General features: G+C 36.6%; 1 protein-coding gene across 5 annotated transcripts; it reads right to left on the reverse strand.

Annotated features, from left to right (window-relative positions):
- Positions 1-112: 112 nt before the first annotated feature.
- LOC147280677 (uncharacterized) lies at positions 113-16,595 on the reverse strand. Of its 5 annotated transcripts, none has more exons than XM_086249097.1 (39): positions 16,457-16,566; positions 16,237-16,306; positions 16,050-16,104; positions 15,896-15,952; positions 15,672-15,773; positions 15,101-15,181; positions 14,934-14,986; positions 14,751-14,820; positions 14,160-14,223; positions 13,764-13,912; positions 13,557-13,684; positions 13,409-13,466; positions 13,100-13,197; positions 11,105-11,189; positions 10,866-10,931; positions 10,729-10,788; positions 9,771-9,857; positions 9,128-9,314; positions 8,278-8,321; positions 8,059-8,190; positions 7,841-7,972; positions 7,678-7,730; positions 7,493-7,541; positions 7,142-7,200; positions 6,857-6,996; positions 6,575-6,756; positions 5,859-5,987; positions 5,693-5,778; positions 5,397-5,512; positions 5,190-5,302; positions 4,790-4,913; positions 4,436-4,557; positions 3,859-4,036; positions 3,555-3,780; positions 2,643-2,967; positions 2,076-2,215; positions 1,079-1,203; positions 705-909; positions 113-512 (listed from the first exon to the last, which is right to left on the reverse strand). In XM_086249097.1, exons 2-39 carry the CDS (start codon positions 16,251-16,253, stop codon positions 395-397), a joined length of 4,215 nt encoding a protein of 1,404 aa, XP_086105223.1. In that variant the 5' UTR covers positions 16,254-16,306; positions 16,457-16,566; the 3' UTR covers positions 113-394. The 5 variants fall into 5 exon arrangements, with proteins under 5 accessions (XP_086105223.1, XP_086105222.1, XP_086105224.1 ...); XM_086249096.1 differs by having other exon boundaries at positions 11,105-11,192; XM_086249098.1 differs by lacking the exon at positions 16,237-16,306 and having other exon boundaries at positions 11,105-11,192; positions 16,457-16,595.
- Positions 16,596-16,608: the final 13 nt, after the last annotated feature.

Consider the following 16,608-nt stretch of genomic DNA (forward strand, 5'->3'; position numbering starts at 1 on the left):
TTTAATATCCTCCCTATTGTGGCATATAGTCTACTATTAACAAATAATAATAATTAAAAAGAGCTCACTTCCTTTATTCGGTCGTCAAGCTGGCATGCATTTTAAGGCAGCATTGAAATTTAAAACTGCAATCTGAAGCCTTGAAGCTAGTTGCAAGCATTAGAAAGAATATTTAGTGGTTTAAATACGATAACTCTTTACAACCTTTGCACTAAAGAATCGATCAACAAAACTTATCACCTTGAGGTAACTGTTTTAAATACAACAAAATCGACACAATGTACAAACTATGTATTACCTTGAAAACTGGGGGATGAAAAAAATCCTCACCAACCCTTCTACAAATAAAGAAAAAGAAAAATTATAACATCATAATCCGAACAACTTAGGACAGCTATGTCCTCGGAAAGAATTCTTCCACATTTTGACTGGTTAAGGAAACTCTTTCTAGTGCTAATTCTTTGGCGAAGAGTCTAAATAGGACTTGCACCAACCCTCTTACTCTTACTTCTCTGTTCAGCAAAACGTTAGAAAGGAACAAGCAGTGAGCACACTGGTGTACTGTAGCATACAAGTTATGAAGAGTTCATGTATACATGTATGCTTTATAAGGTTATGTTTCTCACTACCAAGGTTGAAGCACTGGCGCTTTGCATGCTAACATAGAGACAAGTACATGAGAAGGGAAAAGAAAAATTACACACCTTGATACTACGAGCTCAGAAAAGGAGGGAAACAGAACAAGCAGGTGTGGACGCTTGTCATAATTCCTTTCTTTTGATAGGGCACTTGTCAAATATGGTTGCAAGGGAAGAACGGATGCAGTATCTGAATGAATTATCAGATGGGCCAACTCTTCAAGAATAAAAACAATTTCTTCAAGTCTTGCTGCTGGCAATGGACGTCCACCTGCAGGAATAGTTGGATTGCTCAAGGGTGTACAATCTCGGTCAAATGAACTTAAGAGGCACATGATAATATAAGATAATAAGTTTCATCTTTTTCTTGTCCTTTTTTAATTTTTTTTTTTTATAAATAATAGGATGATAATGGTAAGGAGTTAACATAAGTTACGCACCTAAGTCATTCTCGTCAATCAGAAATCTGCTCAAGATGTATTCGCATCTGGTTATGAGTACCATGATTGCAATTTTACTCACCTCAGATCTTGCTGAATTCCAATCATGGTCTTTGCAGTCATAACTGAGAACATAATATACTGTGAGAAAATAAAATGGATGCAAACAGGTTTTAGACATTATCAAGACGGTGTTTGGGAGTCTTGAAAAAAATGGAACAAAATAAATAGTAATGAAGTAGAAACTAATGGTAAAGAAATATTAGTGTTCCTTTCCTTTCTTTGGGCGTTTAAAGTAGAAAGGAAAGGGAATAAATATACTTATACAGATTTTATTATTTTCTTTTAAGAAATGATTAATGACTTTACAATTGTGTCCTAATCATTTTTTTTTGTTGGTTGAAGGATACTTTGGAATTTTCATAAATTTTACTAAATGTTAAAAGGGAATGCATATTCCTCCAACTTATAAGAGGAATACAAAACACGGGTTATGAGGGAATATAGTGTTCCTTCATAAACATTCCATTCTTTCCTACAAAATATCCAAAAAAGTGAACAGAAATGGTCCCACCTATTTTTCCATTCCTTCCCCTCCATCTAAATGCACTGTTAAAGTTTATTATTATCTTTATACAACAAAAGAGGTTCCAAAATGCAGAGGATAAAGTTCCTACGTGGCAAAACCATGATAAATTTGAGTTGACGAGACAAACAGATTAAACTCAAAACAAATAGACATTTCAAATGAAAAGAACCATCATGAGCAGTCTTTTGAACTAAACAAATCGCATTAGCATTCAGGTCCTAGAAAGTAGTAAGAAGGTCAAACAAATAAACTGGAACCATCTCATAGAGGGTAATATTTACAGGGCTTACACATGGTCAACCATTACCGCATCATGGTAAAATACTCAAAGCAACAGTGAAATCACTACTGACATATTTTAATATCAAGGTGCAATGTAAGTAGAATATAACTCTACTGATGCATTACCTGCTCAAAGAAAATAACTTCTGTAAACAAGTCAAGGAAAATCTGCTGCAGTGGAGAGGCATAAGTTCCACAAAATCGACAGGTAAAGAACAAGTACGTGATGCACAACGGTCCAAGGTGGAAACTAGCCGCTGCAAAATCTGTTTAAAATAAAAAAATTTCTATCAGGAAACAATAAATAGAAGTTGAGCAGAGCCTCGGACCTCAAAGAATGCTTCTAAGGTATCTCTATTCCACACATAGCTCAAGGTTGGTGGTGCAAGGCCCAAAATGACATCCCACATCCAGGTGATTTGCAAAGCTAATGTCATGATTAAGATGTGGAAAAAACTTGGACTCAAATGAACCATAGATGGTCTACATAATCCCAAAAACCAGCAGAGGTCAACAAAATAGGACAAGGGAACCTTTCACCAGGCTCTTACCACATCAGGATATTATTGTAATTTTGTACCACACAGAATGCAACACTAAGATATGCACAGATGCTAACTCACAATATGTAAACTGTTTGAATTATACATTATCAGACTCTACTATCAGTATTATGGTTGGTAAGAAAATTACATCAAAAGGTGCATCGATTGGGGATCTCAGAATCTTGTCACCAAGAACGTTTAAGACAGTCATCTCAAGAGACTCATCAGTTTTCACATCCACAGTTGAGAAAGAATCAGAAGGAAGAGCTCGCCCGCAATAACCCACAAGGAAAATTTCATATACATCGGCAACTTCCTTCCATATACGTGTTCTTGTGGGTTTACTAGCCCCTGAATGTGGTCCGGGATTTATAGCCAGTTTTCTGGCATCATCAACCAGAATGCTGTTGAAGCCCTCAACAGCTAGTCTCCAAAGAGCACCATCTGGATTGTCCCTTCTTGTAGTCATACACCTAACAAGAAAGCCTGATTCTGTTATTTGCTAGTTGAAAAGAGTTTAATCCTAAAATAAACAAGATCGACAATTACAGATATAATTACAAGGATGATATGGTTGTGGCTACTAAACTTCTAAGTATTCCCTAAAGATTCAAGTACTTTTTTATTTCAAACTGACCACAGGAATCATATATGGAGGCCTTCTCTAATCTGGGATGCATATGCGGATCAATGTGGGCACATCCTGCATTTGCCCCACAATTCTTGTCCCACATTAGAGAATTATTGATCATATATGGTATGGCAGTCACTAAAAAGTAGACATATTCTCATTATTCCCTCTTGATCCATCTTAGACACCCAGGCATCATGATCCAGGGAAACCTTTCAGCTTCACCTACTATTAGAATACTCAACAGTCCCTCCAAATTGTAAATGTAGGCAGATTACAATAGATTTTTCCCCACTTCTACAGCGTTTAATATTTTAACAACTTATACACCACTGTTCAATTAACTATCCTTTTCAGTTCACCACCATCTTTTCTAAAACAGTATAACTGCAGCACAAATTTAGCATTAGACCAAAGAGCCATCAGTACCTCCCAAGACTTTGAATAATTTCAGGATACAAGATATACTTTTCAACTGCTGGGACCTGTAGAAAAAGTTCTACCAGCAAGGGAACAAGCTTTTCTGCGAACATATAATTGGGGATGCCTGCTGTTACAGATGTCTTTAATCCAGAACTTGGAGAATCTCCTACTCTGTTTGGAGATATGGAAGCAGTCCCATTAGGTGTTTCATGTTTCATTCTCAAGTGAGCATCTGCAGAAATAAATTTTAAAATTTTCTTAAGTTACAATGGACAAACAAAAGTATGGTGAAAACAAGCCAAGTTTATACCTGGAACTCGGTCGCTAGTGCTGGCTTCCTCTGCGTCATCTTCCTCACTTTGTACAGCACTTGGCAGATATTGTAAAAATTCCTGAAGAAGAATAAGCCACATTGAAGAAATGTGCTCTGTTGGACGTAACATTGGAAGGATCTCCATAACCGTACGTAATACAGGTGGAACATTTCCCTGGAGAAAAGTGAGTGAAATCCTATGACACAGAATATCAAATATAAACATAGATAAGTGTTGTGCATTTTTTTCCCTGTTACTATTACTACTAAATACTAATGTAATTTCTAATCTACACTTCCCTGGGAGCTAAAGAGAGTATCCACTCTTCACAAGCACATAAACGGCTACGTTAGAGAGGACTCTCTTGACTAACTTTCAGGGGGATGGTTCAGGTATAACGAGGAACCAGTAGTGAATAATTTTGCTAATTTTCCATTTCAATTATATATTTCTTACTGGTGCGACAAATTACACTACATTATGAATTTGAAGGTAGCGGCTACATATGAACAGCCACAAACCATGGGGGAAAAAGAGAGTAAAATAAGAAGGGCAAGAGCAAATTTGACTTACAAATTCAGTTTCACAGTTATCATTGGCAGCTATGGCTTGTTTAACAGCCAAACCTATGACTGAAAGCAGCTGCTTATACAAACGATCATCAAACATTCTTTGTGTTTGCACATATAGTTCCCCTGTTAGTTCAGACAGGTTGAAACAAAAGCACATGAGAAAATTAGTCACTTGACCAGAAGAAAGAAGCAGCAAACATCAAAATATCTGTTTCAGCTAGACTAAGTAACAGATCAAACGATGGAGATGTTCGATATTAATTGGACATTTGAAATAATTTTCTCCGTCCTTTCTTGTATATTTAACATACAAAGAAACAAATAATAAAATAATCATGTTGAATTAAAGCATTACCAAGACTGTGTAGAATCTCCTGCTTCACCTTGCTAGCTGCATTACCACTCAGGTTTGTTGATTTTTGAAGAACAAGCTCGTAAACACCAAGTACTGATTCAAGGTAAGGCATCGGCAAGTTCCCCTGATTGACACCAATATATCATTCTATAATAGCTGTTATCATAAAAGTTCAGGAACATTGTAAGGTTAATTTTTTAGTTTCTGCTTCATTTTTTAAGTATAAATGGACACCTTGTCCATCTATTTCTGTAATTTCTATTTCATTTTCAAAAAAAATTTATTATTATTATTATTATTATTTTTAAAAATATAACAGCTAACACAGGAAAGACAAGATGTGATTACAAAATCTAATTTACAAAATATAAGAGCATCTGCTTCTTCAAATTATGATCACCTTAGCAGAATGTGAAAGAACAGGTGTCTGTAAACAATTGATTGCAGCAAGAGCAACCTCTTTGCTACCATTTAAAATACTATTCTTGACAAATAAAAGCAAAGATTCCCATCCTGCAAAGGTGAGACATCAAGTGTTATCCATAAAACTGACACTCAATATTGAAAATAAAAATCCCAGATGCATCAGGATTCAGTTGTAACCTACCTGACCAGAAATTGCTTAAACTTCTAAGAAAAGGAAAGAATGAACGTAATATACGTGCTATGCCCCCGAGGACCAGTACAAGTGTTTCATCCCACTGTTTCTGAGCTGTGTTGCGACTGCAATTTTGTTCAATACAAGAGTTGCTAATATAAGAAGAGAACAGCTTAGGGGGGGAAAATATGGATTCTATCTCTTCCGTCTTTATAATTGTAGTTATCCATCCCTGATTTTTATTTTTTTTAGAAAAAACATGAGCAGAAAAGGGAAGAAAAAGATTAGTCTCTAAATGTATATACCTATGATGTATGAGCATATGAACTGCTTTTCCTCCTCGAGTTCCGAGTTCTTTCCCATACCATTCATCTTTTGATGAATTTTCAGCCTGAAAACAAACAATTCAAATCACAACAGTACATGATCGAAAAAGTTCTTGATCTGTCTTTTACAACCACTTCAACAAACCATGTGAGAAGCACGATCCAGTGTTGGAAAAACATAATTCCAAAGACAATCCTCCCACATGCTTTTCGAAAGTTTTTGCCCATGACTTCCAAGTGTCTGAAAAAGTGTCCTGACTGCTGAATTTCTAACCTGGAATATTAAAGTTCAGCCATTCAAGTTGTAATTCATACTACTCAACCTCCTCCACGGGAGGGGTTATATGTTCTATATTCTACAAAGGAAAAGCAGGAAAACTGAATCGGGTGTAATTGTCAAAGAATTCATCAAATGGGGGGAGGGGGGGAGGGGGAGAGGGAGGGGATGGGGAGAGAGAGAGAGAGAGAGAGAGAGAGACACACACACACACACACACACACACACACACATAGACAGACAGAGATAATTATGATGTCAAAGAAAGGAAGTTGTGTTGTATTAAGGCATACACAAATGCAACAAAAAAAATCAACTAATATATATTGCCACATGTTCAAGGCTTTGAAGTAGGTCCATTTTATGTTAAGAAAAATAAATTACCATAAATATGCAAATAAAGACTAAAAGATAATCCAAAATGATGTGAAGGTTTCAAGCATACTAGTATACATTGCCATTGCACCTTATGAGAGAATTCCTTTAGATTTGTATAAGTAATATACAATACCAGATTCCAAATTGAGAATGCATATGCATAGAATGAACAGAGGAAGTTGGTTAAAAAAGACATGCTTTCCCACCTCTGGCCTCTCATCAGCTCCAAGCTTTTGAAGTAACGAGAAAACAGAGAAAAGTAACCTATCACAATCAACTATATTTATCAAGGGAGTTTGGTCATTGACACTGTCCAATACATCGAATGTTTGTTCTTTTGGCTTTTCACCATCTGATTGCTTTTGAATAGGATGCACCTCAGAAATCCCTGTTATGTTTCAAAACGGTTGTTAATATATTTTATGCAGAAGTATACTGTATACCACAAAAATAATTGATCGGCTAACAACCAACAATGGCAATCTAACCTGTTTCCTTTTCTTCCCCAAGCCCATGGATCAGACCTTTGGCTATAAAGTCAGTTGTTGTCCATAGAAGGCCTATTGCTGTCAGGCTTATATTCAGTTCTGTCTTTTGAGCACTGTATGCTCCAGTCACATCTACACAGCTGCAAAAAAGATTCATCACTCACATAATCCTAACAGTGGTTTAAATTTGGAAACTTATTATTTATATATACCTATACACATGTATGTCTGTGTCAAGTGAGTGTGTGTGTGTGTGTGTAATAATGCCAAAATTTGAAACCTTACACATGAAGGCAGTCTGCAGGTATACTGGAAAATCCATCATTCATTATCACACGTAGGCTCTAGAAGAAAACACGTGAGTGAAATCAGATCTACATAACTGCCAAGACAATCAATCTATAAACACAGAATATCATTTCTAAAGGTAGCATTGTGGTGTACGACAGAAGTGTAAGCTGCTGTATGGTTTCTGTAGCAGTGCAAAACCAGAAATGCTGAAGAGTAGGACTCTATCAGTACAGGTTAATTGCCTTTTTTATGTATGCATACAGATTTCAGTACATGTGTGTAGCCTAAGGAAGTTGCAACATATTACATAATTCATTCCCCAAATAGCTCAGGTCTTTTTCTAACCTGAAAACCCAGAGTAACAAGTTCCTTCTCTGAAGAATCTGCTACAGACCTTTACAAAATGAATAAATAAATAATTAAACTAATAAGTTTTGTTAATAGAAAAGAAGAAAATACAGAAGTTGAAACAGATAGAATCGCAGACAGAACAAGTGGCTGGAAACAAAAAAGTTAAATTTAAGGCAAACCTCAACATTTCAAGAATATTTGGCCAACTGTAGTGTAATTTCTCCCCATGCCTCTAAAAAAATTTTAGTGAAGTCAGTGAGAAGACATTATGAACAAAGGGTGATAATCAGGGCACACTTGTGAAAGAAAACTTGAAATGAGTTCTTGTTGATTATATATTACCTCTAAAACATGCAGAAGAATTTTCAAAGATCCAGCACGTACATCAACACTTTGAGTAGATAAATAAAGAACCCTTAGTGGAGATATGACAGCACATTCAAGTGATCCCAACTCCGGAAGCACGGTTTCCATCTATAGAGGTATGCCAATGATAAGCAGTGTCAATTCCTAATTTCACTAGAAAGAGCTTCCAAGAATAAGGAGGTGAGAGTTCTCACCCTCTTAGATGAGCCATTAGGTCTGATTGTTGTGTTGTCCTGGAACTGGTCTGAACCTAAAACAGCACATATTGATTCATCTAATGCATCAAGGGCCATATTACGTAAATGCTGGTTAGATTTATCTGCAAGCTGTGAGATATTCAACTGCTGTCAAGGAGGAGAAGGTAAATAGTGCAAGAACTAGACACTATAAGAAAATAATTTAACTATGATCACCTCAAGAAAGTGGCCAACAACTTGATCCCACAGTGGCTCCACTCCTGTAAAAAGGTAAAGATATACAGAATCAAGCCATTTACAGAATCTAAATTCAAACCAATGACACATTTCTTGCATTCAAACAAAATAACATCCAACTAGAAAGATGCCAATATAAATGTTACCCCAAAATAATGGGGCAAACCTGATGATTATGATTATACATATTAAGACATGCAAATGAAATCTGATAAAGACCATTGTCACATTAAGGGTCCACAAGAGGCTTAAGAGCAATTACCTTGACAAGTCAGTATAAGCAGATTTATGATCAATATTGAATCAAGCAACAGATCAGTTTAAGATAAATAAATGTGTATAAAAAATGAATAGATAGATAGAATTAGGCAAGCAAAGTTGGATTGATTGCATATGTCTCAGATACTGAGGAGTAAAGAAACATGAATATCAACATTCGTACTCAAAACAAAGTTTAGTTAGAAAGATTATCAAAGCAGGGAAAATTACTAAAAAAACATGGAAACATTATGGGAAAACTTGAAAAACTAATAATTTATATCAATGAAGATATTAACATTTTCAACCAACTAGTACAAGTCTACTACATTTTAGGTTACAAACTGATATGGGAGTGTACACACCAAATTCACGGGGGTAAAATAGTAAGTTATTCATGGCATGAATACTACATCACACCAGTTTGAAATCTAAAATGTGGTAACACTTGCAGGACACCAAACATTTTCCTTTGAACAACATTTATGATTCAAATATTCAATATATACAAACACTGCAGAAAATCCATCATATTATGACTACTTTCTACAATTTCACTGGCATTACATACTGTGTAGATTATTGACAAGGATGGATATCATTCTCTCAACTGAAAAATTTATATTTCCAACTTTTTGACTTGATGCGGGTACAGAACCACTTGAAATCCCAGCCATGCATTGCTGTGACAGTTGGCATAGTGCAGAAAGAAGGGATTTCACTGCAGATATGTGCATTAGTGCTGAGCCCTCAAACAGCTTTGCAAAATGGAGAAAAGCATAAAGTCAGAGCATGTAGATAGTGATAAACACACACACACGCACACACATGTATACATATCTTTACGTATAATGCATATGTAATGCATATAACAATCATTCACAAGGGTTCATATGATTTTCCTATATAATAAATACAGTAATTTATCAAAAACCATATTTTCAATTCTAAAAATAAAAATAAAAACTATATGAAAATAGGAGAACAACAGGCTTTTTAATAATTGCTTTGAAATTGGTCAAATTTAGGTGGTTTTAGGAACCATTACATTGTACTTTTACATTTTCTAGAACATGGGTCCATTAATTTCTGCAAATGAGAAGAAAATGGAAAAACCTGAAATTGATATATAAATTAATTTCCTAATAGGGTTTCCAGAGGAGTACACCTATGAATTAGATTTATCAGAATGGAAAAAAAGTTTCTTGGTTCACCTGGGAATTCAAAGAAGAAAGAATATTTAAATCACTGGATTGACCAGATGATTCCCTTGAAAGCTTGGGCACAGCCGTGGACACCTCCTGTCAAATCATAACTAACATAGTTAAAAGCTTACATGAGGAAGCTAACATAAACTATATTGGATTAACAGACTAAATGAGAATAAACAACTATTAACTAGAATTTGGCTTGCACATAAGAAAACAACAGACAATTTTGCATATTAAGCAAACAATATGAAACAACCCACATCAATTACAATAATTTTCAGAATAGCTATCTTATTTGATCAGCCAATAATCCTTCATAGGGGTAGTATAAGTGAACGAACAATCAACATCTAATACCGGAAAGTATAAACTGATTTAATTGGGAAGTAGGTATGCATGTGTGATGGGTAAATAACCCCACCATGGAATTCCAAAGCCCTATAACTTTAAAGAAACAAAGTATCTGAATGATCAGCCCTTGCTTCCTCCACACACCACCCCGAGTAACCCAGATCAAGCATCCCCACCTTTACTATGTTCAACTACTTGATACACTTCCTGACCTATCAACAAAATTGAATTGGAAAATCTTAGCATCAATTAACACCATCCCCCCTATAAAGCCATACTAATTTCAAGCATCACAACTGACCAGCCCGAATATTTAACACCGCAACTTATTAGAAAGCCACATTGAGACTGAAACCTTCTTCGGATAATAGGTTGTAACTTGTAAGAGAAGCCAACGTACACTTTTTTGTATCAAACATGCATTATTTAACATTCAACTGTTAAACACAAAAACCATTTAATTTCAAGTAGATATAAGTTCAAAATCAATAAACAAATCAATGTTGTGGAATCGCTAGGGCATACAAATTCTTGAAATTGGTTCCTCCATGTGGCAATACAATACAATTCTGAACAGCAAGAAGTATTTATAAACATTTGCTAAGATTACCTGTGTGGTGGCATGGGGCGAATGGATGGCTCGGTCTAGAGCTGCTAGGGTTTCTAATACCTACAGTTAATTGCCAGAAACGATAAGAGTATGAATTCTAGGTTTTCCTGGATGAATATGTAAGTACACCAACATACCAAAACCCAGGATGGCCCCAATACATTGTGTAATCGATGAGCAATGTTGAAGAGAGTTCTTAAGGCCTGGATAGCAAGAGCAAATTGGATTCAATATATGTATATAAGATATAATTGAATAGACACACAAGGACAAAATTGTAACAATAACATTCTATACAGAAATGAAAGGGACAGAAAAATTATTTAGTAGAAAGTATTTACAATACATAACACAACTACAGAACCAAACTAAATACCTGGACATTCTTGGGGGTAAGAACAACGCTTTCCCTTTGATCAACTAATGGTTCAGAGCGTTTTGGCCCAGGAGATTGTGAAGTACTGCTGAAAAAGTTCAACATTGTCAGGTGCCTAACTAAGACCAGGTATATGTTGAAACAATAATTCTAAGCTAAAAAGTGAACACATAAACACAGACAAATCTTGGAAAGCAAAAACGTCCAAACATATAATATAACACCTAGCTATCTTGAAGATCAATCTTAAAATAAAAAAAAAAAGATAAAACGAAAATGTTTTTAAGCATTTCTTCAGGAACTGCAAAATCACACAGCTACTAGACATCTCTTGTGGTAACAATCCACTGAACAATCAATTAATTGTCCACATACACATACATGTATCCTATATGAATATCAGAAGGGTCGGCTACATACATACTCAGATACATACCTAATCACAAGCAACACCATATAAAAGAATACGATTTCTAACATGTTCTAGAAAGAACAAGGGGTTTTTCATACTAAGGAAAACAAAATAATGATTTTTTAACCATGATATTAAGAAAAAAAAAAAGGGCAAATTACACAAAAGTACCTCAACTAACCACCCTATATCACTTGAGTACCCCAATTAAAAAAAGTTGCTCGTAGGTACCTCAATTACTGATTTTGCACACCCAGGTACCTCCGTCAACTTTTCCGTCAGGCCTGTCGTTAATTGCCTACGTGGCACACTAGAAACATGCCACGTGGACAAAAAAAATTTTAAAAATAAAAAATGTTTTAAAAAATAAACTAATTATTTAAAAAAAAAATTAAAAACTCAAAAAAAAACAAAAAAAAATGGAGTTGCAGGAGCCTCCCTCCGCCTCCCACCTCTCCCTCCGAGACCCACCCAACCCAGCCATCCCCCCCTCCGACCCCAGCTACCATGCCGCCGATCCACCCACCACACCGCCGACCCACTCAACCACTCACCCCCTCTCTCCTCTCTCTGCCTCACTCTCTCTCTCTCCTCGCCCCTCACTTTCTCTCTCTGCCTCGCTCTCTCTCTCTCTCTTTCCCCGACCGAGCCACCCACCCCCTTTCTCTCCCCTCCCATCTCTTCTCTCTGTACCTCACTCTTTCTCTCTCTCTCCCCGAAACCCCAGCCCCGACCCGCCCGCCTGCCCTGAGCTTCACCTTCGTTCAGATCTATAAAAGAGAGAGAGAGAGAGAGAGAGAGAAACAGAGGGAGAGAGAATGACAGAAAGAGAGAGATGGAGCTGGTGGCCGGAGATGGGAGGGAGGTGGGTGGGTCACTGGGGGAGGCAAAGGGAGGAGGGGGTGGGTCACTAGGCTCTGGTTGGGCTTGGGCTGGGGTTTCGGGGAGAGAGAGAGAGAGAGGAGAAGGGCGTGGAAAGAGAAGGGGTGGGTCGGCGGCGTGGTGGCTGGGGTCGGCGGCAAGGTGGCTGGGGTCGGAGGGGTGGGTGGCTGGGTTGGGTGGGTCTCGGAGGGAAGGGTGGGAGGCGGAGGGAAGGGTGGGAGGCGGAGGGAAGGGTGGGAGGCGGAGGGAGGCTGGCTGCAACTCCCCTGCAACTCCATTTTTTTGTTTTTTTTTTTTGAGTTTTTGAGTTTTTAATTTTTTTTTTGTTTTTTTAAATAATTAGTTTATTTTTTAAAAACATTTTTATTTTTAAAATTTTTTTTGTCCACGTGGCATGTTTCTAGTGTGCCACGTAGGCAATTAACGGCAGGCCTGACGGAAAAGTTGACGGAGGTACCTGGGAGTGCAAAATCAGTAATTGAGGTACCTACGAGCAACTTTTTTTAATTGGGGTACTCAAGTGATATAGGGTGGTTAGTTGAGGTACTTTTGTGTAATTTGCCCAAAAAAAAAAAAAAAAAGAAAAAAAAGCTGATAAAATTTTAGAAGTTTGTTAAACTAAGATGAAATAAAAAAATGCATTTGCAGAAATTAACATGGTTTGATTATCCTATGACCATGGGATATATACAAATCAATACCTCCTTCTTTCTGCTTCAATGGGAAAATTGATTGTAAATTTGCAAAGGGATGCTAAAAAGGAGTTCAAAGGTTCTACAGCACGAAGAACTCCGCATGCCTGAATTGTCATAAAACAAACCATCATTGACTTATCATAATTTAGAGAAAGGGAATTATCCAGAAAGATAAAGTTGATCCTGTATGCATGCCAACAACTAGGAAAACATGTCCATCACTTGAAAAAACAGAGGGCAGAAAAAGCAATGAAATACAGCTCAAAATGGCAGCCAAGATTATATGCTGAGTTAATAAGTCAAGGTTTTGGTTACCTGGGTGAAGGCCTGATAACCCTTCAGTATTTCCAACACAATAGCCTCTCCTTGTGACCTTCAATTCAAAGTTAACTTGAAGATAGTTATAACATACGAAATTAAGCATTGTTTAATATCTATACAAGCTTTAGTAGAAAAGTCCAACCTTGACAAAATAAATGACAATGCATCTAGTATCGTCAACCATAACGAATCAACCATTGAGAGGCACAGAAAGGCAGTATTTCCAGTAGACTTTGCAGGTGGATCATAATCATGTCGGGGGGATTCAATCTAGTAGACAGCACTTTGTCACAAATGATAAAGTGCCTCCCCAGAATATTAGAATGGAAGATATAAGGTAAATAAATACCTCCCCAACATCTACTGCTTCATCCGTCAATGTAGCAACAGTAAAGACAACGCCCAGCAGACCTTCAACTGCCAAAGTTATAGAATGTGCTTCACTAGCAACCAAGACTGCAGCATTCGATGCATCGTTATCAAGGCTCCACTCGATTCCTGTACGAAGTGAACTGGTCATTTTCTATGTGCATCAACGAATAGAACAAATGATAATTTGTGAACCCCACAAGTGGAAAGGTGCAGCAGGTTATAGGGTTTTTTTTTCTTTTTATAAGAAACGAGATTTATTGATCACAACAAGGACATACAAAGTGGACAAGATATCCACCAAGACAAAGTTACACATAACCAACTAACACATGGTGTTCTTATTGAAATTCATGACAACATAGCAAGCGATTACCTTTAGCTTTGCTGTTAAACATCCCTGCAACAGCTGCCAGGCTCTCCTCACTAGTCTCTTGAACCTGTAACATTTAGATTCTCCTTAGCCAATGGAATAAATATGCATGATGGTTATAATCTACTATTTTTTTTTTTTTTTTGGTCTGATTAATCTTCTATATATTTATTAAATTATCCAAACTGAAAGTGTCTTGTTCTAGAAAAAGGCAGGAAGACCATCTACATTATAAAATTGGGGATACAAACAAGCACTGCGAACTTCAGAGAAAGCTCACAACAATACTAACAAGACCTGACATGCATCCCTTGGGAGTGGCAAGTTGCATGACTAGAACATGCCCACAACCATTTAAAGGTTAATATATGAAAAGAGTGACTTTGCATGTAAGATGTCTGAGGTCTGTTTCAAAACATGATCCATGATCAACATATGGCATGCAGGTCAGCATATTATAGAAATTTAAATCATTACTCCTCAATACAAACACATATGATTACAACACACAGTCAACTCATCTCAAGACATACAAATAGATTTTCATGCACCTATCAACAATATGGCTAGAGAAAAAAAACTATAAAATCTTGCCTGTGCGCTTGAAACAACTCTAGCAAGAGCTTTGACCATGCCCTCCACTACATTGGTGTTCTTGGGATTCCTACAAGGAGGATGAGGAGAAGCATATTTATAGAAGATAGGTCGCTCATCCGATGGAACAACGAGAAAAGTACAATATAAATTAGAAAAATAGACTGGCAACTGCAAACTTACATATCAAAGTTTCGGAAAAGAATCCGCAATGTCCTTGCGTCCACACAAAAACCCTGTCAAATTCCACCATATATGATGATTATAAAACACGTAGATAGTGACCACTCAATATATCATATGTCAGGCACACAAAAAAACAATATTATATGCTGCAATGTCAAAGTTACCCTCAGGATCTCGAGAACAAGAATACGATGCCATAATGGCAGATCAAGAAATGTAACCTTCACCAACATACTAAGGAAAACCTGCATTTGAAAAAAAAAATAAATAAAAGGAATTGGCAGAGGGAAAACAACAACAACTTATTGAATCATTTGTTGTATATTGAGGTGCAGAAAGCAATTTTTACATAAAGATAGATAATAGGAAAACTAAGTTCCAGATAAATGACAATTTGAATCCTTAAAATAGGTTGTGAGAACAGGATATCCCTAAAAGAAGTCTAACATGCTAGAACATGAAATTGTGATGAAAGAGCCATGGAAACAAAATGTTTAAGAAAAGGGAATAATTGAGTATTAAATTACAATCTAAAGAATTGGTACATATTTGGTCCCAAATTTTCGCAACTGGGTAGCAGACCTCAAGGGCCGAGCATGAGTTTAATAGAAATTTTTGGTGGAAGGTTCAATAACTGAATAGATTTTTCTCTTGTTCAACTGTTATAGCATTGGAATTCCTAAAGTTTCATCCGCATGTCATTTTCAGGTTAAAACAATCATATACAGGACACACCTCACATTCAGTGATAAGGGATGAACTGTAAAGCCTGATAATATGGGCAACTGACCGCAAGACCAATCGACGGAAAGAAGGCTCTCCTGCTTCTCCTTCAAGCTGACTTGACATTGAAAATAATTAAGGGAAAAAAAAAAGATAACCGCATTGAAATTCTGTCCAAGAGAGCACTAAAATCCCCCAACAAATTAATTGTACTACTTGTACATAAATAGAATTACCTCAGCATTCGTGCGAAGTGAAGTCATTAGAAGTGAACATATCTGATGACGCAGAACCTGTTGAGTTTCCAAGCAATCTTTTCAGTTATGAAAATTTTACTTGCAAATCCATTAAAAAAGGTAATATATTTATACAAGAAACTGTTAAAATCACCTGCTCATAAGGAAGCAGGGTTCTGAAAACAGCCACATAATTGGACAAAACAAACCTGTGAAATACATCATGAGTAAATTCAAACGAAGCCAAAGAGACCAAATATTCGTTAAGAGTCAGAAATCCTCATTTGCATCATCCCTGTGAATTGTGTTCTTCTTGTATAGCAATATAAGCAGTCTAATACCTAAATCTCATAGGCATTATACTAGGAATAGCTTCTATTGGATCTTCAGTGGAAGTCAATATGAGTAATCCTGTACCAAAGGTTAATTAAGATTTGAATTAAAAAAGAAAAAAATTTACAACGGCAAATCGAAATTTTGATATCGGTGTTCATTTTCATGTTCACCCTTAAATGACCCTTCATTACAATCTTACCCTCAACGTCACAACTCAAAACGTACCTCAACAAAAAATATTGACATCTATTATGACACCATTGAAGTCACGGCTTATTACAGCAGCTAGAGGCTCATTTGGTATGGTCAACGAAATACACCTCTTCTCACAGCAAAGGGCAACAGTTGGTGATTCTTGGGGTTAAGGAGCTTTCTAA

This window comes from Dryas octopetala, chromosome 6, assembly GCF_963921425.1.
Source record: "Dryas octopetala chromosome 6, drDryOcto1.1, whole genome shotgun sequence".
Taxonomy (NCBI): domain Eukaryota; kingdom Viridiplantae; phylum Streptophyta; class Magnoliopsida; order Rosales; family Rosaceae; genus Dryas; species Dryas octopetala.

Bases quoted from the DNA above. Each gene is read 5' to 3' on its own strand.
- LOC147280677 (XM_086249096.1), bottom strand. The intron at 7,201-7,492 runs GTTAGAAAAAGA...GTTTTCTTCTAG, and splicing joins TTGTTACTCTGGGTTTTCAG to AGCCTACGTGTGATAATGAA. The intron at 6,757-6,856 runs GTTAGATTGCCA...GAAACATAACAG, and splicing joins TGGGGAAGAAAAGGAAACAG to GGATTTCTGAGGTGCATCCT.